Source organism: Stenella coeruleoalba, assembly GCF_951394435.1.
Source record: "Stenella coeruleoalba genome assembly, chromosome: 6".
NCBI lineage: Eukaryota > Metazoa > Chordata > Mammalia > Artiodactyla > Delphinidae > Stenella > Stenella coeruleoalba.
The window spans coordinates 99,045,508-99,071,473 of NC_137151.1; the positions used below are offsets into that span (position 1 = coordinate 99,045,508).

General features: G+C 38.1%; 1 protein-coding gene across 1 annotated transcript; it reads left to right on the forward strand.

Moving 5' to 3' along the window:
• Positions 1-292: 292 nt before the first annotated feature.
• Positions 293-23,514, forward strand: CPO (carboxypeptidase O; the record flags this gene model as incomplete). Its single annotated transcript, XM_079924363.1, is given in 13 exon segments — positions 293-360; positions 8,542-8,557; positions 8,559-8,636; positions 10,166-10,216; positions 10,220-10,267; positions 13,014-13,109; positions 14,168-14,278; positions 15,223-15,307; positions 16,489-16,691; positions 22,322-22,435; positions 23,262-23,268; positions 23,271-23,326; positions 23,329-23,514. Coding segments are annotated over 13 exon segments (1,119 nt in total).
• Between the last annotated feature and the right edge of the window lie 2,452 nt (positions 23,515-25,966).

The following is a 25,966-nucleotide window of genomic DNA, read 5'->3' on the forward strand; positions in this document are numbered from 1 at the left end:
AGAACTGAAGATTTTACATAGGGAAGAAACATTTTTCTGGATTTGGGGGAGCCAAGAGCTTCAGTTAATTTGGTTTTAGCGGATAAAAAAAATCAAATAGTTTTCCACTATTAAAAAAAGTTGTTTGAAGACATGATGGAGTTAATGAAGCAACTGCTCACATTATTTCTGCTGAGACATCCACTAACTGATTTATCTCATCTTGATTGTGGAAGCCTATGCCCTTATGCATTCTCAGAGACACATGACCTGCAGGAGAAGCACAGGATTTTCTAGCTCTCTTTGCAGAAGAATGAAGCCTCTGCTTGGAAACTTGTACCTCCCGAGGTTGCTGGTTCCTGCGGAGCTGGAATATGATAGGTGAGTGTGAAGCTGGAGGAGGGGCTGACTGGTATGATTTAGATTGTCTAGGTGGAAAACTTCTTTTCAAGATCAATGCAGCTCGATTCTCCCCTCTTCCTACCCATACACACCACGACGAGATAAGAATAATAATCACTGAAGTTTTATCATTGAACATTACTCTAATAATCTTTAAATAAATGAGTAGATATCTAAAAAAGATTTCCTAGCACAATGTATGATAAATACCAATAAATATGTCATGTTTTGTAATTGAAAAAAGAAAATTGTAATGAAAATTCCATATCCCTCATTTACATAGTTTCTCAATTGGTAAATCACACTATTCTAATTATTGAGAAAATGTTTAAAATGTTTAAAACTACCAAACAATTTCACTAAGACATAATTACTGTTAATGTTTTTGAATAGATAACTACTTAGCTAATTATGTATATAGTACTATTACAAGAATTTTTCAGTTAAGTTGTATTATAAAAATTTTCCTATGACATTCATAATTTATTGAAAACATAATGCAATCACTAATAATATTCCATCATTGCTACCCTATAAGGCAGAGTTGATTTCTACTGTCATTTTTACACATGATACCATGATAAGGATCCAGCTACATGACAATTTTTTTGCTGTTATTGAAAATCTTTGATTATTTCCCTAATATAAGTTATAAGAAGTGGAAGCACTGGGTTAGAAGCTTAGAAAAATTCAAGAATCTTGCTACACGTTGCCAAATTGCCCTCTAAAAAAGTTGCATACGTTTACACTTCCAACAATAGTGTATGAAAGCACTTTTTAAGCATTTGCCCATTTGACAGGTGAAAAATACCTACAGTTGACTTATTTTTCATTTTGTTGATTTCTTATAAGGCTAAGTGTTTTGTCTTATTTGTTACTCATTTTACTGGTTTATAAGTTGCTCCTGTCATTTGCTCTTTTTTGTGTTCTTTCCCTATTCATAATGAATAACTTCTTTGAATATATATTAAACATTGTGTGTGTGTGTGTGTGTGGTTTCCATATAAAGTGTATTTTCCTTTATTCATACATAGTTTGTTACTCTGCACATTTGGTGTATCTCATCTGGCATGTGTGTTTATAAACAGTATTTCCTCTTTTGTTTCATAGTTAAACGAATCTTGCAACAAGCTTGGTCTCACGGAACAGAGAAATCCACTCCAATTTTTGCCCCAGACTAACTGTGCGACCTCAGCCTGTCCCTTAGCTTCATAGACGGTCTGATTTCAGATATATAAAGGGAGTCCAGGATCTATGTGATGCCTAAAGCTGTTTGGACATCGCCATCTTGCGTTTTCTATTAGTTTACTTGGTTTCATATAGATACTGCATTTATTTTCTCTTCTGAGATTCTTCATAGATCAATGGCAAAGACTTATGTAGGTCATAGGGCTTTGATTGAAAAAATAATTAACTTATTTAAAAATATCACAAGCCTTAAAACGTACACATCCTTTGGCCTAGTATCCCTGCTTCTGGAAATTTACACTGAGAAAGCAAACTATGGAAGGAATTGTATGCACTGGGATATAGCTTTATGTACAAGATAAACAAGATATTAAATATTGTAATATTTGGAAACAACCTAAATGCCCCATACTAAGTTATGCAAATGTCAATATGTGACATATGACAATGGGATATTATTTATCCATTAGAATAATAATTATGAAAATTTTAATAGCATGGGGAAAGACATGTTTTATGCTGAAAGATGCAGAACACAAAATGTATCAAAATACTTAAAAAAATAAAAGAAAAAATATGTACCAAAATGGACATTGTTCTCTTTGATTGATAATTTTTTTTCTTTCCCTCAACTATTCTTCATTTTACAAATATTCTACAAAGAAGATGCATAAAACTTTTGTTTAAAAAAATGATTGCCAAGCCCAGGTTAAATTATGGAAGTGATTTGGCTCAGTGGGACTCAGACAAGATGGCTTCCAGTGGACAGCTGCTCATGACTGCACTTGAGGGAAACATTTCAAATCTGCTAATTCTGCTCCTTATTGACTATTTTCATTTTCATTATTATTTACTGATATAAAATAATGTCCACTTTTATATGGCTCTTACCAACTCAAAACATAGATTAGCTGCAAGTTTTGATACTCTTTATTTACTATGTGTGACGTAATACTAGTCTAGAAAATCTAACAAGGATGACAAGCTTTGTAATCTCTCCTTTGATCATTTAGGGAGGTGGCCTGTTATATATATTGCATACTCCCAATAAAAGGGTAAATCTGTAGAATCATTTAGGATCTAGCACTATGAATCAAATGCTTTGAAATTGTTCATCCTCTCTGACCTACTAGTCCCATTCCTGGAATGTAACTCAAGGAAATAATCAGAAATGAGCAAAAAATCATTAACTCCAGAATTATTTACTATAAGATAAAACCAGAAAGGGAAATGGCTTTAATATCCAGCATAGATGACAATATTTATGTGCATGATGCTATGAAATATATACTTACTGTCAAACATTATGCAGTCATTAAAAATAATGTTTATAAAGAGTTTTTATTGGTTTGAGAAAATGTCTCTGGTAGAATACATAATAAAAAAGGAGGGAATACAAAATTATATATAGGTATAATCTGCACTGTATTTATGAAAAAAATATGCACAGATAACAGACTGAAAGGAAATATGCCAAAATATCAACAATGGTTAACTCAGGGAGGTGGGATTGTAGAGGATTATTCCTTCCTTCTCTTTTTTATTTTTCTCCTCTCCATACTTCCTAAAATTTCCACTTATAAGCATATGTTAATTTTGTAAGAAGGAAAAAAAAAACTTTGAAAATACATTACTATCATGAAATATTCATGTAACTGTTTCCTAAGTATTTAAAATACAAAATTTTCCTCAATATTCATTAGGTCTTTTTGCCTCTTTTTACATTCCAGTCAAAATTTCATCAGGCAATCTTTGATGTACAGTATTTATTAATAATGTACCACCAAAGCATCTTTTTCTCTGTTAAACATTTTATGAATTCCTGTTAAAAAAGAATACACAAAGTACAATAATCTCTTCATTTGGTCGGTGAGATGAGACTGGTGGTAATTTGGGGGATTAGCCAGTTTTTTCCTTCTTTCTCTACATGTATTATGCATCACCCAAGTAATTGCCTAGAAACAGGGAACAGCCTTTTCTAGGTTTACGGTTTAAACATTGTTTGAACTAAGTATCTGGGGTTTTGAGGTTTAAGTATTGTGTTTAATTTCATGTTAAAATGATATCAGGGTTTTCACTCAAATCCCGTACGCATCACTTTTTTTTTGCATATTATATGGACCCAGTCATTCAGTGCTGGACTTAGGAGGCATCATACTCACACATTTTGCAGACATTAGCTGGGGGAAAGCCAAATGTTGGTGCTTGATGGTGCCCAGTTACCTTTAATTTATTCCCCTCCATATTGTGAAATTGCCTGGGAATACCAGCCCAATTGAAACAAGAATCCACCAGCTGCCAGGACTGCTTTTTAGTGTAGTCACTTTCCTACGGCACTGAGTAGATGACGGTGATAAAGAAAGACTTGAACATTTGCTGAACTATGTGAAGAAATGAACCACGTCGCTCTGAGCAGCCACCATCCCTGGTCCCAATGTCGCGTGAAAGCATCCCCAGTGATCTCATTTCCTGGCAGGACAGCCAGTGTGAGGAATGAGAAAGAAGGAAGGGCTGAGAAGACTCTTCTCATTTGCTTCATTTCCTCTCCTCTCTCCATTTTGAAAAAGCACTGAAACTATTTCCCGATGAATTTATAATGCTGATACTTATTTTGTTTTCTATGCAGTCCAAATCAGAGATAGACAATTTATAAAAATAGGCTAATAAATATTTTATGCTTATTTTCTAGAGTATAGTAAAAGTATAATTTAGCCTCTGTAACAAAATCTTCACCCCAACACACTGGGATAATAGCTTCTACCTTAAGGATTGTTGTTAGAATTATATGTAGGAAGATATATATATATATATATATATATATGATATGATATATATACCTTAGAACAGTTCTGGCATGCATAATTGCTTATAAAATGTTGGTTGTTATTATTACTGGCTATACTTCAGTTTGGAATTCTCCCTCTCCTGTCCTCAGTACATTTAGTGCACCGTGTAATTGGTAATCAGGCTCTAGCTTATCATACCTCACATTTTATTATTTGATGGTGAAGTTATTTTGCTTTTCATGTGTTTACGTCTCACTTCCTTAAGTGGATTTTAAGCTCTGTAAGAAAGAAATCTATGTTCTATTACTACTACTATTATCTATTATCACTTTTGCAAAGAGTACCAAGTGCCGTTGTGTTGTTGAATGAATTACGATAACAATGCAAATGCTTTGACTGGTGCTTAGAATATAGTGCCCAATAATGGTTAACTAGTGTTATTATAATAGGTATATGTTTGCTGATTATTTGATAAGCACACGAAATGTACTCCTGAAAATTTATGTGTAAATTGAATTTTTTTGAATTTTAAACACACCAAGGGATGTATGTATTTTCCTTATAAAATGATGTTTTGTAAATAATCAGCCTCAACATATTACACCTGTATATATTTTTATATTGAAATTCCTCATTCTGAAGCACTCTAGCTTACCTTTAAAAAATCAAATAAATGATAAATATTAGAAACGAATCCCTGAAAAACATGGAAAAGCATATTGCTCCTCAACTATTACAATTTTAATGACATTTGTTTCTTGTAATCTCCTTCTAAAATTCATTTCATTGTTTTAACTAACTATCTAGACAATCCTATATCATGAGCTTTTCGTGGACAAGCTAAACAAAGTAAAATTCATTTAACAATAAAACATTTACAGTTTTGAAGATAAAAACTTCTGCTAAAGTCAGATTATTATTAGTAGTAGTAGTAACAATTAAAGTCATGGAATTTTGTAGAGAAATTGATTTCCATTAGAGTGGGTGATTATGGTACATGGTGTTAATTGAACAGATTAAAAAATTAAAATGTAGTCAATCCAGTTACTGGAGTTATGTAGATGTGAATAGAACTTGAGTTTTAATTAATTCTATCAAAATATTTTGTAGTTTGGTATTGTTTGAAGATAACACTAGTTAGATGGCTAAATTATTCTCAATGTAATTTTTATTTTCAATGTTATTGAAGCAAAATAGGGCTTTTACTTAGCTTTGTTTCGAATTACTACTGTGTTTTAACATTTATGAAGGGTTAACTAGGTTCCAGAAATTTGCTTATTTTTAAATGTAGATTAACTTATTTAGTCTTCATAAGAATTCTTTGGTAAGGTGTTATTATTCCCATTTTACAGATTAAAAAATGAAGGCTTAGGGAAAGAGTAAATATAATACCAGAATGTTCAGAGAGAAAAATGTGGGAAAATAGATGAAAGTCATTGAAACATTAGCTAATTAGATCTCTAACATGTTTCCTTGTCACTATCCAAACGTTTACACCTCAGCTTCTCCAAAATCTCACATCCTAGTGCTATTAACACAGAAATCACTTCAAATATATTTATTGGGTAAATGAATGATCAGTTGGTATGCTCTCATAATGAAAATATAACCCTACTTTTTGCTTAGGTAAAGTCTTTTAGCAAGGGAATTAGAACATTTATCCAACATTTGTGTGGCTTAGAGAGAGGACTAGTTGTATGACTTACTAGCTCTGTGATTGTTTGCAAGTTACTTAATTTCCCTTGGCTTCAGTTTCCTTATTTGTAAAACATGGACGATAACATTTCACAGGGCTGTAATGGGAATAAATCATATAATGGGCATGATTGTGCTGGCACAATATCTGGCATAAAGGCGAGGCATTGAATAGCTTTATTAAACGGTTTGTCAAAATATAGACCATAAATAGTAATCTAAATAGGCCTATATGTATTATAGAAATTGAATCAATAATTAATAACCCTACAAAACAGAAAGCACCAAGCCCAGAGGGTTTCACTGGTGAATTCTATGAAACATTTAAGGAAAAAGTTATACTGATTCTCTACAATTTCTTCCAAAAGATAGAAGCAGAAGGAATACTTTTTAATTCATTCGTTGAGGCCAACATTACCCAAATACCAAAACCAGGCAAAGACATTATGAGGAATAAAAGATTATAGACGAATATCTCTCATGAACATAGATGTAAAAATCCACAACAAAATATTAGCAAATTGAATCAAAAAAAGTATAAAAAAATTATACACCATGTCCACTGACGGAGATTTATCCCAGATATATATGCAAGACTATTTTAACATTTGGTAATCAATTAATGTAATCCATTACATCAATAGGCTAAAAATTAAAAAATCACATGATCATATCAATAAATGCAGACAAAAACATTTGACAAAACCCAATCAATGATCATGGAACAACTGGACATCCACACACACACAAAGTGAATCTAGACACAGACCTACATTCTTCACAAAAAATTAAGTCAAAATGGATTTTAGAACTAAATGTAAAATGAGGATAACTTAGGAGAAAACCTAGATAACCTTGGGAATAGTGATGACTTTTTAAATACATCACCAAAGGCATGATCGATGAAGTAAATAACAGATACCCTATACTTTATTAAAATTAAAAACTTTCTTCCTTCAAAAGCCAATGTCGAGAGAAGGAGAAGTTGAGCTACAAAGTGAAAGAAAATATTTGCTAAAGATACATCTGATAAAGGACAGTTATCCAAAACATACAAAGAACTCTTAAAACTCAGCAATAAGAAAAGAGGCAACCTGATTTAAAAAATGGACAAAGGACATGAACAGACACCTCACCAAAGAAGATATGCAAATGGAAAGTAAGCATAGGAAACATTGCTGGAGGAAATGCAAAATGGCACAGTCGCTTTGGAAGACAGTTTAGTAGTTTCTTACAAAATTAACATACTCTTGCCATATGATCTAGCAGTCATGCTCCTTGGTATGACCCAAATGAATTGAAAACTTATGTCCACAAAACGCTGCACACAGGTGTTTATAGCAGCTTTATTCATAATTGCCAAAACTTGGAAGCAACCAAAATATCCTTCAGTAGGTGAATGGATAAATAAACTGTGGTAATCCAGGCAATGGAATATTATACAGCACTGAAAAGAAATGAACTATCAAGTCATTAAAAAGACATGGAGGAAAGTTAAATGCATATTACTAAGAGAAGGAAGCCAATCTGAAAAGGCTGTATACTGTATGATTCCAACTATATAACATTCTGTAAAAGGCAAAACTAATGAAAAGATCAGTGATTGCCAGACCACAGAAGATTTTTAGGGCAGTGAAACTCTTCTGTATGATACTATAATGGTGGATACATGTTACTATATATTTGTTCAAATCCATAGAAAGTATAACACCAACAGTGAAGCCTCATGTAAACTATGGACTTTGGGAAATAATGATGTGTCAATGTAGGTTCGTTTATTATAAAAAATGTACCACTCTGGTGTGGGATGTTGATATTGGGGGAGGTTGTGTGCATGGGGGTGGGTGGGGGGTGGACAGCAGGTATATGGGAACTCTCAGTATTTTTCATCCAATTTTGCTGTGAACCTAAAACTTCTCTAAAAAAGTAAAGTTTATTTAAAAAAAATAAACTGTTGCATAAAGATTCTTACAATTATTTACAGTATTGTGGTTAATATTTCAGGCTTTTCAGTCAGGCTGTCAGGGCTTAAATTCTAATAATGCTTTCCCTGTGACTCAATTTCCTCATCTCTGAAATGGGGATAATAAGAATATCTTCTCTTAAAGTTTTTGAGAGAAGTAAATGAGATTTAAATTGCTTAACCCAGTGAGTATCTCGCAGTAAGTTTCAGTTCAATAAATCTTAGCTATTCTTTCTTATACAAATTTAAAAGTGTGTTTATCTACAACATCTTGCTGAATTATCCAAGGCTCCTTGCAAAGTGGGAATGGCTGTCCTCAACCTGCAGATGATGAAACTGCAGTTCAGAGGGACTCCATGGTACCCAAGGTCTCACAATTAGTAAGTTGCAGAGGCAAGACTCCAACACTGACTTTTGTCCTCAAAATGCTGTGCACATTGCTTCCTACTACCTTTTTCATCAACCTTCCAACCCTCATGTTATCCTGGTTTCTTCATCAATTTTTGTCTGTATTTCTTCCCTTTGCAGATCTGTAGCACAACAAAGAAGCTGTGGATAATGTAGTGAGCCCATGGAGGATTCTGGAGACATATTCCTATAACAGATACCACCCCACGGGGGAGGTGAGTATGGACACGTTGGTGGGAGCGTTGGTGGTGGTCACAACCTACTTTAGGATGGGCGAGGGATAGTTCACTGTTAATATCCATAGACTAGAGAGCCTCAGAATGGGAGGTTGAGGTTTGCCTGTGCACTGAGGTCAAGGGATTCCCAAACATCACCCCCTGGCCATCACCATTAAAGATACAAATCCTAGTGATATGAAATAAAAAGGCAAAACAACAAAAAGAAGAAAAGAACACCCCAACCAGTTTTGTTAGTGTAAACATGGATCAAAATTAAACGTTGCTCTTGTTAATCAAGTCTTTAGCTGGTTTAAGCTGGGCAGGGCCAATGTGTATATGGATGTGGGACATGGGTGGTGAAGCCTTCTGATTGAATCCTATTTAGCCAAAAGTGTGGTATTTTCAGTTGGATGCAGGGAGCACAGGCAACAGCTCTCAAATGGGGAAAACTTTTTTTTCAAAGAAATATTTGTATTGCTACTAAGATAAGTTTAGTGGTTTCTAAAACTGGATACAGTAAAAAGTATATAAGTATATATGTAGTGTGTGTTGTGATGTTATGTAAAACTTCTTTTGAAGTATAAATTTCTAAAAATAGAATTACTGGGTTAAATGATATGCACATTAAAATTTTTGACATAAATGCACAAGTTGCCCTCCAACCAGGCTTTACAATTTATTTCCTCAGTATTGGGGAATATATTAATATTTTCCAGAATTTTTTTCAAAAAGTACAAGAATTTACATTTTCAGGGCTTCCCTGGCAGTCTAGTGGTTAAGACTTCTCCTTCCAATGCAGGGTGTCTGGGTTTGATCCCTGGGCAGGGAGCTAAGATCCCACATGCCTCTGGGCCAAAAAATGAAAAAAACATAAAACAGAAGCAATATTGTAACAAAATTCAATACTTAAGAAAAAAAAAGAATTTACATTTTCTTCTGTAACAATCACCCCAAAGTACTGAAGTTTCTTAGATTTTTTTTTTTTTAAACAAGATCCAGTAAGACCCATGAGAAGTATATGTGCTGGTATCAGAGATGAGTCACACCTGGCTTGGCCACTTGCTCTGTGACCTTGACCAAGACAGTTAACCTCTTTGTTCCTCAGTTTCCTCATACATGAAAAAGGAATAGCAGTACCTATCCTGCAGCTTTGAGAGTAAATGAAATAAACTACACTTCTACTGATTAAACAATAAATGATAGTCAGGAAGTCTCATGGCCATTTGAAGGCTGTGTGATTGTACAATGTTTCAGAAGTGTTATACTGGATTGTTGAAATTGATAATTCTCAATCATTTATGTGTAAAGTTCAACAGGGTGTCCTAAGCTTGGGTGGCAGAGTAGATCTTTAAAGAATATGGGAGGAGGGGAGGTCATAATTCATTAGTTTAGTCTTCTAGTTTGTGTGCTAATAAAGAGCGAAGAGTTCAGAGTTCAGTATCTTGATGAAAGAAGCAATTATCTTAATTTAGAGGCAAGCAAAGGATCTTCTTATTGATAACCTCAGTCCTCCCTGGCTGTTTCAGATCTATCAGTGGATGAGTGAGATAAGGGAGAAGTACACGGAAGTGGTGACGTAGCATTTCCTAGGAATGACCTATGAGAGCCGGCCCATGTATTATTTGAAGGTGAGTGAGAAGGCTGAGAATTAGAGTCCCACTCAAGGATATTTATGTACTATCCAGAGGCTCTAGTCAGAAGTATAGACAAGGTTAAAAGAGGCAAGACAGAGAGACTTGGCTTTTCCAAAGTCTTGATTTTAAAATTCAAAACTTGGTGGGGAGGGATAAATTGGAAGATTGAGATTGATACATACACACTACTATGTATAAAATTGATAACTAATAAGGACCTACTGTATAGCACAGGGAACTCCACTCAGTACTCTGTAATGACCTATATGGGAAAAGAATCTAAAAAAGAGTCCAAATACATATATCCATATGTATTTATATAACAGATTCACTTTGCTGTGCACCTGAAACTAACAAAACATTGTAAATCAATTATACTCCAATAAACATTTTTTAAAAATTAAATACTTGTAAATGCTTACATCTTAATCATGAGGGTGGAATCATGTTCTGGAGTAAAGAGAATTTGGAATGGTTGGGTGAGACCACAGGCGTAGGACTTAAAAATAAAGTCCCAGAAGTAAGAACTTATCCCTTAGTTTTCTTCACGCTTGGCCTCCCTCGTCCCCGCTAAGACTGAGGAACTTAGAATCGTGGAGGGTGGCTGGAAAGGACCTTAGACTTTCTGGCTGAGAGGTTTCCAGCTTGTGCTCTGTGAAGGCCTGGGTGCCTCCGGTGCTCCCACAGCGGAAGGGGGACGGGGTGGGGGGCTGCATAAGGGAGAAATCCCCAGTTCACTTCTCATATGTATTTTGAGTTTTTACAAAATTTTCTTTTTTAACACATTTTTTTTTCCCCATAAGAATGTTTGAACATCACGGACAACCTTTATTTTTGGTTCCTTCATTTTATAAGGAAACAAAGACCCAGAGAAGTGAAGTGACTTGTACGAGGTCACACAGCCAGACCGTAGCATAGCCAGAGGGATAACCCAATCTCCAGGCTCTCTGCCCTTTTAACATGTGATACGATGAAAAGTGTCTGAATAACCACTTTTCCACAGGGCCAGGCCTTCTTGGCTCTCAGTTTTGGAACAGTGATTTTTCAATCCTGGCTGCTTAATACTGACGCCTGGGCCCCATCCACAGAGATTCTGAGCTAATTGCTCCAGGATGGGGCCCAGACACCTTTTGAAAGCTCCCTAGGTGATCCTACTGTGTAGGCAGGGTTGACAACAACTGCACCTAACCAGTGGTTTTCAAAGGGTGGTCCCTCGACCGGCAGCATCAACATCTCCTGGGAACTTGTTAGAAATGCACATTCTTGGGGGGTCTAACTACAGATCTACTGAATCAGCAACTCTGTGGGTGGGCCCAGCAACCTGTGTTTTAACAAGCCCTCCTCCAGGTCATTCTGATGCACACTCATGTTACAGAAAAACAGTGCATTTCTAACAAGTTCCCAGGTGGTGCTGATAGCGCTGGTCCAGGACTACTCTTCAAGAACCGCTGCCAAAGTAGTTTGGCATTAAGAACTAGCATTACTTTATTCACTGTAGACACATTAATTTACAAAGCACATCCCCAAATTCAAGAATTACTAACAACTACAAAGAAATCTCGGTGGCTCTGAAGTAGAATTTACCCAGGAGCCGAGTGAGTAATTGGTTGATATGTTAAGTGTGGGCCACCTACCAGCCTGATTTTTCCATAGGCCGTCAAACTCTGAGCTGAGTCAGCCAAAAAGACCTCAAAACATCCTTTGCCTAGGATGTATTTTAAAGAATAGAATTGACACATAACGAGGAGGCAATAAAGATAAACATATGGTCATATACATAGACTCATAAATAAAAGGGGTGATTACAAGAGAGAATTAAAGTAAAGGGTAGATTAGGAATTATGCCAGGAGCTTTGAAAATGGGTGAGGCTAAAAGGGAAAACTTCCTTGAATATGATGAATCCAGCCCATAGTTATTTCAATTCGTAAGTTTCTCACAGATATAGAGGGAGAGCCTTCATCAGCCCAGCTCCCAAGAGCTTCCAATGAATAGCATGAGTCCAGGCCATTTACAAACCAAAGCAAGATGTGACTGTGACAAGCATGGGCATGTTCACAGCTTCTTCTCCACCAAAGAGAATCTGTAATTGCCAGGTTCATTCCTACCTATCCCACCTCTGAAAGAGGAGGGAATCTTTCTTTCTTGAGTGAGTACAAGAACAACAAATGGGGAGAGGAGAAAGAAGATTGGGTCAGCTGGGACTGCAGGAGTCTCTAAGGAAAGAGGAAGGTAACGAATGTAATAAGTATCGCAGGAGATTATGCATTTGGATGCTTTCACAGTTTCAGGAAGCTTAAATGCAGACTGGGGTTCAGTTTCACTACCTTTGAGTCATGCACGTTACCACTTGTGCACTTTACCGCTCTGAGTCAGCCCTGTGTGGTAAGGTTTTATAAGGTTTATGAAGATTTAGCCTCTCAGTTTGTGGTTTATGCGTTTATTTAAAGTTAGGGAATAATTTAGGATATGGGGAAGACCAGGCTTTGCATGGGGTACACGGAGGTGTCAGCTTGTGGTCCTAAGAACAATAGCCAAGGTAACCGCAGGAGGCGGTTGGCAGCATGGCCAACAGAAGGGTCATATTGGTGGGTGTCTCTGCCAGCATCCTTGCCTCATCCTTGAAACCACAGAGTGGAAGGAGACAGGTACCTCCAGGGGAATAAAACAACCTGATAACTTTGCTCGGTGGCCTCAATCATAAGCCATTGTTTGATAATGAAATATGAATGTCTCCCCCAGATCAGCCAACCATCCAATAACCCCAAGAAGATTATCTGGATGGACTGTGGAATTCATGCCAGGGAATGGATTGCCCCTGCTTTTTGCCAGTGGTCTGTGAAAGAATAAGTGTCTTTCACTTTCTCATAATGGTTAACCACCCCACAAAATACCTGTCATATCTCGGCTTTGGAAAGCAGGTTTCTTTCACATCTTGGCAAGGCAGCTCTCCACTGAGCTGCTCCTTCACCCCAAGGGAAATGGAATTCATAAGTAGCTTCACTGAAAACTGAGTTAGTTGTTCTGTTCTCTTTCTAATGCACCCAAAATTATCTTTATTGGAAGGTAAACAAATCTAAATGGAGAAGAAAATACATCTTGGAAGTCAGAGATGAGTTTGAATCCTGGAGCTCTTTCTAATAGTCTTGTGCAAAATTTCTATCACTAGGACCCCTAGTTTTTTACCTGCAAAAGGTGTATGAAATGACTACTTCAACGTAATCATGAAGAGCACACAATTGTGTGGATTAAGAGATTAACACATGGAAACTACCTGGCACCGTGAATTCTTGCGTATTACCTATATCCCTCCTTTGAGGGAATAAGAAAACTTTAAAATTAATATGAGATACTTTTTGTGTCAGTCTTTTCAGAAACCCAAACATAATTCAACCCAAAAATTATAGTTCTCAAAGTGTGGTTCCTAGACCCATAGCATCAGCATAACTGGGAACTTGGAAGAAATGCAAGTTCTGGGTTTCCACATCACCACCTCATACCTACTGAATTGGGGCTGGGGGTGGAGATGGAGGGTAGGCAGGCTGTAATTTAAAAAGTCCTCCAGCAAGAAAAGCCAATGCAATAAGAAGCCCACGCCCCACAAGGAAGAGTAGCCCCCGCTCGCCGCAACTAGAGAAAACCTCAGTGCAGCAACGAAGACCCAACGCAGCCAAAAATTAAAAAAAAAAAAAAAAAAAAAAGTCCTCCAGGTGATTCTGATGCATGGTGAAGTTTCAGAAAGACCGCCATAACGAACGGGACAGTTGAGGCAGGATTGGATGGCAAAGGTTGGATGTTCAGTCACCACTTATGATTAAGTTGAAATTGTTAGAAAATTAAGAGAGAAAAGACCTCTTCCCAGGATCATTCCAAATGTTTCTCTATTAAATATCCAGATTCTACAGAACTATAAAGACAACTCAAGGATAAGAAGTCTCCTTAAAAACCTGGACTTCTATGTGCTTCCGGTTCTTAACATAGATGGTTACATCTATACTTGGACAACGGTGAGTACATCGAGTTTGGTCCTGGGATGGGTTCATGAACTAGATCTTGTCTCGGGTTCATTTTCCTGGCCTCAGTCACTGCAGCTATAAAAATGTTTTGGGGCTTCCCTGGTGGCGCAGTGGTTGAGAGTCCGCCTGCCGATGCAGGGGACACGGGTTCGTGCCCCGGTCCGGGAGGATCCCACATGCCGCAGAGCAGCTGGGTCCGTGAGCCATGGCCGCTGAGCCTGCGTGTCCAAAGCCTGTGCTCCGCAACGGGAGAGGCCACAACAGTGAGAGGTCCGCGTATCGCAAAAAAAAGAAAAAAAAAAAGTTTCTAAATCATACCACTCCATAATTAAGAGCCTCTGTTTCCAGAGACTATGAATTCCTCCCCCTCCCCAACCCCGGCTCCCCCAGCCCTTCGTGGGACCCCTTTCTCTGTAACAGCCTTTCTGGCCCGGTATGTGAATCAAGCCCTTCCCTCCCACCTTGTCTGGCGAAACAGGTCTTTATCCCTATCTCTACTCATCAGTCTTCTGCTTCCAGAAATGTGCAGAGACCATCTCTGATGCACCTGGAACAGCCTTTTCCCATCTGCCAAGCTATTTCCCTTTCGCCCTTTATCACTTGGACCTAAAATAATGACTCTCTGAAGTTTTCCTGATTAAGCAGATTGCGTCCACCAGGCACTGTTAATCTGCTTGTGAGGGAAAGGCCAAACTACCCCTCCAATTTGATGGTTTACACGTATATACACTTTGGGTTGTACAGATGTTCCTGTTATTGGGGGTTGCTAGCCCATCTGGGGGACTAAAAATTATATGCACAAGTTTCATAATGTTGAGGCAATTTTTCCAGACAATCCTAAGGAACCATTTTTCATATTCGAGGACCACCCATCATCACTAACACTGTGATTCATGAGACCTTAGAATGGCAACTTCCCTATGTTCCTGTTACAGGATCGGCTTTGGAGGAAATCCCATTCATCCCATAATAATGGCATGTGTTTTGGGACAGATCTCAATAGAAATTTCGATGCATCTGGTGTAGTTAAGTACATGCTTCGTAGATGAACTGATGAATAACGACACACAAAACAAATGGAGCAGAGAAGCCAGAAAAGAGGTGAATTACTAGAATTAGTACTATTTATATATATACCTTTTGAAATAAACATCTAATTCTGTACAGCTTTCTGGACTTCCTGGTCAGTGTTACTCCCTCTAAAGAGGTGATATTATCTATACAGTAAGAACAGCAACACTCAAATGCAGGACTCTTTTCAAGTGAGACTGGCTAAAAAAGGGCAAAGAAGACCTAGACCAGTGTGAATATTTTTGAAATCCATCACTTTGTTTTAAAATATACGAATTGTTATAAAGGAAAATCAGAGAAGTATCCTTGCAAATTATTTTACAGCAGGAGGGCAGAAGTAAACAAGGCAAACATTTTCTTCTCCTTAAGGCAGTTTCATGTTTCTGAATCTCAACAAGTCCAATGGATTGGAAGCAAATAGAGGTACGGATGGTTAAGAGCAGTCTGGTTAAAAACCAGATGGGAAAGGTTAACATTCAGACTCGGCGGCCCTGTGGTATTGAAAAAATTGCTTCATCTCTAGGCTTTAGTTTTCTCTTATTTTTAAAACGTGGCTCAGAGTAATACCATCTTATCAGTAGGTTGTTGTGGAGATTCAATGAGATGCCACACAGGAGGGGCTTAGCACAGTGCCCTGCATGTAAAAGGTGCTCTGTTGTTGGTCCTTATTATTACTGGTGAGAAGGACAGACTACAAAATAGCTTTTTGTGTTTTTTTTTTGTCCTTGCGAAATAGCTCTAATGAGACTCAAGCCAGTAAGACAGCAAGAGATATACTTAGGGCAACAAGACTATAACAGAGTCTGACCCTGGAACCCAAGAACAGGTTCCCAAGCATTTGTTTCAGGGACCACCAAAGGTTTAAGTGAAAGATTATTGAAAATGCCATTCCATTTTGCATCTTCCTTCCCGGGCCACATAAGCAGGGGTCTGTTTCTAAATCTGCACGTCCGTCCTCCTGCCTTCCTGAGTTCCTCCTTGAATGACTTATTTTAGCAGGACAAAATTAGACAAGCAAAGGCAAGCCTTAATTCCACCCACAGATGTCCTGAGCAAGGCTGGCTCCTTGACCTTGGTCAGTGCTAAACGGAGATCGTGATGCCTTCCTTGGGGTTTCCTGTATGTTTCAGGTATCGGTGCATCTCACAACTGCCAAGATTTAACATTCTGTGGGACAAGACCCATGTCTGAACCAGAGACTAAAGTTGTTTCCAGCTTTATCGAGAGCAGGAAGGAGAACATTGCCTGCTTCCTGACCATGCACTCTTACGGGCAGCTCATCCTCATGCCTTATGGCTACGCCAAAAATAAATCAAGTAACCATGAAGAACTGGTAAGACCATTGAGCCAGAGCCTTGAGAAGCCTCAGCACGACCCTGCCTTCCTTCCCTGATTCCCATTTCTAGGGTTTTGGCTCCAGCCTCGCTTTTGTTCCCTTTGCTTTTCCTTATTTCCTTTCTCCTGCTTTTCACACCTTGCCAGACGCCTGCTGGGAAGGCTTCAGGTTAAATGCTGCCTTACCTGCATTAATTAACCACCTATTTCAAAAAGTGTCAAGTTGGGAGACATCTTAGGTATTCGTGTATAATATAAATGAGATGATTATGTTAATAATCTGCAGGAATGCGCTTTCATTTCTGTAAATTCTCTTGAAGCTCCGTTCAGCAATTATAGCTTTTGAACCGTGCTTTAAAGAACTTCCCAGCTGTTAGTGGAATATGGCATATCTAAAATAACACGGCTAAATAATATCTGCTCTCTTCTCTGCTAAACACAATGCTTTATTTTCTTCTAAACTATGCCTCTAGTATTTGCCTAGGAATATTTGTAAGGGGAAGTGCTAGTGAAATTCAAGCTGGGGCAGGGAAAGTCTGCTTTGTCTTATCCAGGGTCCTTCTCTGAAGCTGTGTTTACCCAAGTCCTGGTGGGCAGAATTGTTGAAAAGGACTGGGCTCTTTGCCTTTTTGTGAACCTGAGAACAATAGAACTAAGTCAAAGAAAGGGTCAATTTATAATTGTTGTAGTTATTTGTTATCTTTTCTTAAAAGTTATTTTTTCAGTTTTTAGTTGTGGTAAAACATACATAATATAAAATGTACTGTCTTAACCATTTTTAAGTGGACAGTACAGTAGTGTTAAGTATATTCACATTATTGTGCAACCAATCTCCAAAACTTTCATCTTGCATCATTGAAATGTCTCTACCCATTAAACAAAAAATCCACATCCCCCTTGTCCCTGGTAACCACCATTCTACTTTCTGTCTCTATGAGTCTGACTATTCTAGTTACCTCATGTAAATGGAATCATACAGTATCTATCTTTTTGTGACGGGCTTATTTCACTTAGCATAAAGTCTTCAAGCTTCACACCTGTTGTACCATGTGTCAGAATTTCCTCTTTTTTTTTAAGGCTGAATAATATTCCATTGTTATGTATATACCACATTTTCTTTATCCATTCACCCATCAATGGTCATTTGAATTGTTTCCACCTTTTGCCTACTGCAAATAATACAGCTATGAACATAGGTGTACAAATATCACCTTGAGATCCCATTTCCAACTCTTTGGGGTATATACTCAGCAGTAGAATTGCTGAATCGTATGGTAATTCTATTTTCAACTTTTTGAGGAACCATCGTACTATATTCTACAGCAAGTACACCATTTTCTGTTCTTTCCAATAGTGAATTAGAGTTCCAGTTTCTCCACATTCTCACGAACACTTGTTATTTTCTGCATATCTTTAAAAAATTGTTTTTTAAAACAAGCTCCTCATTATCAATAAATGCTGGGCTGGATAGGGGCTAATCTTGCTCTGTTCTTAAGATCACAGAAGGCTGGTGGCCCATTGGCTCTGTCATTCCTCTTGTCCCTCTCCCACTGGAACATCACCCATAAAACACAGGTCTGGGCACTAAAAGAAAAACCACTATAGATCTTTGCTGAAGGCAGCCCTTCCCCCCAGAAGTCAAAAATATCTGTCAGTACCCCAATGTCTTTCCTGCAATTGTTTTCGGACATTTGTACTACGTGATCATTTTGCAAGAGGTGGAGATAACATTTACCTATAACTTTAAAAATTACAAAGAGATTTTATGGCCATTACTTCATCTGATCCTCATGACAATATAATAAGCTCATTTTGGAGATGTAGAAATTAAGACCTTGAGTTAATTATATTTCTAAAGTCCCTGTAGACAGTAAATGTTGGAGTCTGGGCTTGGAACTCATGTCTTTGGACTCCAGAGGCCACATTCATCTGACCACAGAACACTGCCTTTCTCCGCTCAGGAAGGGTTTGCAACTTCTGGAAGCTGTCATCGACTTAGATGCCCAGTCCACTGTGTCCTATATCCTCCTCATTTCTGTGCCAGAAGTTCTATTTCTTCAGTAAAGAAATGTACAGAAACAGAAATTTTAGTCAAGAAGCCCAGAACCCTCCTTACTTCCCAATTCCTGTGATATTTGCCATAAATGTTTACTTTCTGCTTAAAGGATTCTGTGACAAATACAAATGAACCACCTAAGTCAGGCCATTATAGATATTTGATGGGACAGGCCTTCTACCAGCAGAAAAAAAGAGGTCTATATACTCCGGTATTTTTCTAGAGAATTTAATTTCCTTTTTAGGTTCAGGAAAGCAGTTACTACATCTCCGTTTTTGCAAGGTTTGTATTCAAATGTCACAGGGTCTTGGACTGCTGATTGGCTGTCTCATTAGAGCCCTCTGGCCACAGAGGGGGCACTGGCATTGCCGTTACCAGAAGGTGGAATTCGAAGATGGGAATTACTGGCCATCCTCAATACTCTGTGTAGAGACTGGAAAATTGAATTGAGAAAGATTGCTTCAATTCTGTATCTCTTACCGCCTTAGGTGTTGAAGAATTAGCATAACATTCATCACTAAGACTTTTCCATAAAAAGACTGAAAATGTTGCCACCATGTATCAAACTCATAAAAGCTAGTTAGCAGTGTTTTTAGGTTCTTAGTGATAAGCTTTGATAGAGTACACAAAGATAGAATCACACCAACTGTTCAAGGAGTTTTCCATTTCTGGTATATTTACAACCACCAGAGACTAGTAATTAATCTCTATGTATTTACAAAACCAAAAATTTGTAGAAATCTTCATAAATATTATACTGTATGATAGACAACTTGGCAATCACTAAGTAGGGGAAACAGAACTATATATACCCTCATTCTAAACTGCTCTGGAGATTAGAATAGCTATAAGAAATCTAATGTTTCAAATGCTGATATTCTTTGCATTGGAACCCTTTCCATATCAGCCCCTGTATCCCATTCCAAGCTCCATCCTCCCACACCCATGCCAGGGCCTTAATCAATCTTTTTGAGTGCTTGCCTGTGAATATATGTCTACAGGAAATTCTCTGGGCCCAGTGAAGAAGTTATTAAGCAGGCATGATGTCTTTAACAATGTAAATTATGCACTACTAGCAAAGGGTTTTTATTATTTTGACTAAGAAGGACAGCAGAGCAATTGGCTTTCTATGGCCTTGCAATATAGTGTCAAAAAGAAAGAGAAGAATAATCAAGAGTTTGACCCTTTGAGATAGAAGGCAGAGTCTAGGGGAATCTTCATTTCATCTTCTCAGAAAGGACCAAACCCATAAGCTAAGGATCACAACTGTGTGCTTATCATATATGTTATATTTCTTACTCCTATCTACTTGCCCATGGTAATTGCTTGTGGAATCATTAAAAAAAAAATCAAAAGTACTTTTGTCAATAAAGAAGAGGAAACTGGGAGACTCTTTCCCTCCCCACAGCCAAGATTTGAGGAAAGGGAGCAATATAGGATAAAATAAGTGAAGGTTGGCAGTGGGAAGAAGAATCATGATCTGGGGTGAGCTGCAGGAAACAAAAAAGAATGCAAGAAACCATTTGAATAGAAAATGTAGCCTGGAGCTGCTCCATGTAACCCAAATTACAGTTAAGACCAGTTAACATGGAGTTTCACTCAAAGAAACACAGGAACACATGGGAATTAAAAATAATTAAAAGCAATTCATATCTCTACCAGAGACTCTCAAAGAACTTCAAAAAGGATGTAGTTGCTATTTGTTAGCAACTCTTTCTCTAGGCTGCATGCTCTTAATTTCACTCACACACAGCAGCTACCCTGAATCCTTTCTCTCCACTCTTCATTCTTATTTCCTTACTGGAATTTCTCTCTCTAGAAATCCCCTTTCTGACTCTCCTTTCCTTCTTATAATTTCCTCTTCTTTCTACAAACAGCTCTTGTACCTCTTCCCAGTGTACTTGTACTTCTTTAGCCCTTCCTGCCCATCATCTCAGTTCTGGACAACGCAAGCCCAGCAACTAGGGCAGACACAGAATCTCTTTACAGGAAGAGAAGGAGAAGGTAAAACTCTTAGTAGTGAGTGGAGAGGAGTCAAAAAGCTTGCAAATATGTTTAATGTTGAATCTTAGCACACACACAGAAAGTGCAAAGTCCTACTGCTGCACAGGACCCCATAACCACTTATTACCTCTCCTAGTCTTCCTTTTGAATTTCACTATGCCTATCCCCACTCTAACCAGACACCACCTTGTCACACCTTGGGATTCAGTCAGACAATACAGGACCAGGAAAAGAGAGACAGAATCTAAAACTAGATCTGTCACTGGTCAGGAGAAGAAGTCAAGGGAGCTGACGTACCTGTAAGTGTAGTCAGGCTGCCCTCAAGCGTAAAGCAATTGTGGATCCAGGCAGGGAGTGGCCAAGGGGATTTTGGTGGTGTTTGTATAGACCCCAAGGGGAAGTAGTGGGATACACCATCGGGTGGGTAGAATATAGCATTAGGGAATCTAGGGTAGGGAATACTTAGACTATCAAAAGGTATGCAAGGAGATTTATCAGACAGTCAATAAATATAACCAATATACTTGGACCTCAGTTAGTGACTCTGATCTCAGGAAAAGGTCTGAAGAGAGCAAGGCTGAGACCTTAGAAATCATCTAGTTCTGAAGGATTTCCAATTCAGTAAGGTGACATGGGGGTAGATAGAAGGAAGTGTGTCATTTTCTGCTCTGAAAATCTATGAGCCTATGAGAGATAAGTATCAAATACCTTTAAGGAAAAACAAGAGAGAAGTAATAAGGGAAGCATGAGCAAAGGGCTATGGGAGAAAAAAGTGGGGAGAGAGAATCCACTTAGGGTGCTCAAGAAATGCCTATGGAGAACTTAGCATTTGAGAAGGTTCTTTGAGTTTGCGTAGAATTTCAACAGAGAAGAGGTAAGGCATCCCAAGTAGAGGAAATATCCTGAGAAAAGGCGGAGAGGCTGAGGAACATGGGGTATGTCTGAGCAACTGTGGGAGAACTTGAGTTTGACTGTAATCTAGGGTGGGATCTAGAGAATATAGTGTTGGAAATGTGGGTTAGATCCCTATCGTAGAGGATCTCAACTAGTAGACTGAGAAGTTTATACAAATGCAGTGGGTAACTGAGAGTTATTGAAGGTTTTCAGCAGGATCATTATGATTGTCCTGCTCTACAAAGGTTCACCTGGAAGTCAGGGAGATCAATCGGGATTAAGGATTGGCAAGAGGAAGGAAAACCTATTAGAAGATGACAGCAGTCCATTTCAGAGTTAATAAGACTGAAATAGGGTGATGGCATTAGAAATGCAACTTGGTAACTGTTTGAGAGAAGAGTCAAAGATGATTGTAGGAATTTACATGTTGGGGGCACATGATAGGTCAGAACTATGAAAATCAAAACAGCCTTATTAGTGGAGGAGATGATAAAATTGGATAGGAGTATGTTGAGTCTAAAGTATCAGAAGACTACCCAGGTATAGATGTTCAATGGGAAGTTAGAAAGATGGTCTGGAACTCTGAGGATGGATTTGGACAAAATAGCAAATGCTCTGAATTGTTGGATTTATTTTTAACACCAGATATCTGTCTCTGCATTTCCCACCTACAGATCCAAGTTGGACAGAAGGCAGCAAATGCATTGAAAGCAAAGCATGGAACCAATTATAGAATTGGATCTAGTGCAGATATTTTATATAAGTATCTTTTTTTCACCTCTTCAATAGTATCTAAAGCACAAAAGAATTCAGTGGACTTTGGAGACTGGAGTGGACAGGATAGAAGAGTTCCTCGGATCAACAGGAAGTTGTACAAATCAAAATGACCAGGGATAAAAGGGAGTCTGTACAAATCCAGAATTGTGCTCTCTAGGGATAAGGTGTGAGCTAAAAGCAAAAATTAATACACTGGCTCAGACCAGTACTCCCTCTGGCTTCAGTTAAAAAGAACTGGCAGGGAGAAGGCACAGGAGTTAACAGGAAAGACATTTTCCAGTGACCCTTGGTCGGTTGATTCAGTTCCCAGAGGACCATCAGGCAAAACAGGTGGGGCCTGGAGTTTAAAAAAAAAAAAAGGATTTAGTTGAAAGGAGAGTGCATTGCTTTCCCCATCCCCAAGCACCCCCTCCTCCACCCACTGAAGGGCAACCGAGATGATGTTTTCTTAATATCATCATTTTAGTGATATTGGTCATTTTGTTTCTGTTCCTTTACAGGTCAGTTGAATCTTATCTTCCAATATCAGATTGTCTTGTCTTTGATTCAGCTGAGAAACTTTAACCAAACCTCTGCTATGTGCCAGGCATGATGCCAGGCATTGTGGGGATAGATGTGCCAGGCATAATGCCAGGTATAGTGGGGATGGTGAGTGGAGACAGAAGCGGAAAATGTCAAGGAGAGAGAGAAGGCAGCTATTCATAGATCCTAATATGAAAGAGTTGATTTATTTTGCTGGGTTGAACTTTAGTCCCTGAAATGGCTGTAGAAATCTGTCCTTTCACAGAATAACTTCTAACTCTTCCTCCATATTTTCATTTGTAGATGCCATTTCAGGGTTTTCATGAGACTGGGCTTGGGACATTGGGATCCCCTTCTCATATGCATTTGAGCTGAGGGACATATGGGTACATATGGGTTTGTCCTGCCAGAAACTCAGATTCAGGCCACCTGCGAGGAAACCGTGGAGGCTGTGCTTTCAGTCCTGGATAATGTGTATGAGAAATACTGGTATTCAAACAGTGCTGGAAAGGTGACATCTACTGCTGTGGTGCTGAGCTTGCTGATGTCCTTCATGTTTCTTCTGTAGGTGCATCCTACCTAGGCCTGCTCAGCCCCAGAGACGTGGATATAACTGCATGAAAGGTGTTTGAGGCTATGGAGGAACCAAATAATTTAACTAGAAATACTTTCTGTTTCAAAAAAGATGAATCATCTTTGCATTTTAATGTTTGTTCTGCTGGTAATTAATTGTTATTACTTTAGTAGACTTTAATATTAGTTAGTTATTGGTACAATAATGCCACAAACCAAACCACTCTACAATTCAGTGACTCACAAATCTATAGGTCAGCTAGGAAGTTCTGCTGATCTTGGCTGTGCTCACTTATATATCTGTGGTTTGTTTCAGGGCAGCTGCCCCAGGGTCTAGAAAGTTTTTTCCCATCTAAACTCTTTGAAAATTTTGCTCATGCCTGGGACCCAAGTTCACACTCAATTTTGTGTAATCGCGTTAGTAGTGGCATTCAGAAGATGAAGTTATATAATCTCTCTATATAGCTGTTGCTGGTTTTATTTATTTATTTATTTAATGTTTTATTTATTTATTTAAAAAAATTTTTTTGAGAATCTACAAGGTACATTTTGCTAGGCTCTGGGATTACAGTGGTGAATAAGGTAGACATGGTTCCTGTTCCCCTGGAATTTCTGTTCCAGTGGGTGAGATTGATTGGAATGGACACTGTTGCATACCAGACAAATCTCATCTCTGGGGAACCATAATAATCAAGAACACAAATATATAAACTAAACTTTGCATCTTGTGACAGGGGCTATAAGAAAAATAAAGAGTAAGTAGAGAGGTAAGCAAGGGCCAGATTGTATGTTTCTGGGTACACAGGTGTTTAATTGTGCTATTGTCTATTACACTTTACGTGCTCTTCAGGTAGCATCTATGACTGTCATTTCCTATGTATCTCTATGTGACACCTTGAAATGATGCAAAGCACTTGTCAGGCTTTGAACAAATGTTGTCACTGTGACCAGCTGACAGGGTATCCTTGGGTGTTCAGTCACCCGTTTCTGAATTTCCTTGTTGGTCACAGTCACAATACACTTCTTGGTTGTAACCCTTTTATTGCCTTTCTTTGTCCTCTTTATTTCTTCATGTTTTGCCAGTGTGTGTCTGATAAGGGTCAGAAAGGAAAATGTCAGGGGCAGTGGGGCTTAATGAATCAGAGAACAGCTATTTACATAAAAATGCCAGTTCACAATTGTGGCATTGTTAGGAGAAAATGGTTGGGTTTCATCAATGGTCAGCCTGGGAGGGAAGAAAACTAGGATGGCCACCAATGCCATATTCAAGAAGAAAGCAGAGGAGCTGCGGCTTGAGACTCACGTTATCAGCTTTCATTCAGCCTGTATTTTAGTTTCTAAGTCTGTCTGTTAACAATTTGGATGTCTGAGTACTATAGGAGCTCTGATCTACAAAGCTTAATTCATGTCGAAAGATTGAGTCCATGGCCAAAGAAAGCTGGAAGGGAATGGATGGAAACGCAAGCTATCAGCTTGCCTGAAACCTCCCACAGGGACCCTTCCAAAAGTTAAAGACACAATTGTAGCCTTCTGGGGGCGGGGCTTCACATGGGTCTGAGGGTGTGGGAGACTGAGGGCCATGACATGTTTTTTACTTCTTCTGATAGTGTTTTACTCTTTGTGAAAGGATACTAAAAGCAAGGCTAGAATAGTGATGAATGACCACACTGATCTTTCTCAAGGATGTTTTCAACTTTCTGGTCTTAAATGGTAATAGTTTGGGAAAACTGCACAACTGATGCAACTAATGCAATCTTTAAAGTATCCTATACTGAGACTTTGTTGGGTCTGGGATTTGATTTTACCTTACTTTAAAGCTAGGAAGTTAGCTTGTTGCTGTTTCATGGGTGGTAGAAGACATGAAACCTCTGAGTCAGGGACAGGAAGTTATCACCCGCAGACAGGAAGTAGCATGAACATCAGCATACTTACATTGGCTCTCTTGCTCCCAAGTTTGAATATATTGCATTTTCGGTTACTATTTCTTTCTTTCCACCAAATTTGGATGATGCCTTTTTTCCATAACTATTCCTACAAAGGATGGAGATCTCCTTGACCTATAGGTGAATTTAGAGTTTAAAATGAGGCAAAATGATAAATTCAGATGGTATCCAAGTTTCTAGCTCTAACCTTTTTCTACATCAGTGTCAAAATGAGTTATATTTTTGTTTCCATTATGTATGACCAAGCTCTGTTTCCCTTCCTTTTCTTATGCACTTTAGCAATCTCCTGATATGTTACTGAAAATATATTCTTCATATCGCCTGGTAATATTCTTATCTTCTGCAAAGAATTTGAATCTGGTATAAAGTTATTATGGCACTAAGAGAGGGTCACTGCCCAAGAATATAAAATTACAATATTAAATACAAAGGGTTTTTTAAAACTTAAATTAATAATTATTAACTTGATACTATATGCAGTGATTAGAATCCTTTATGTATATT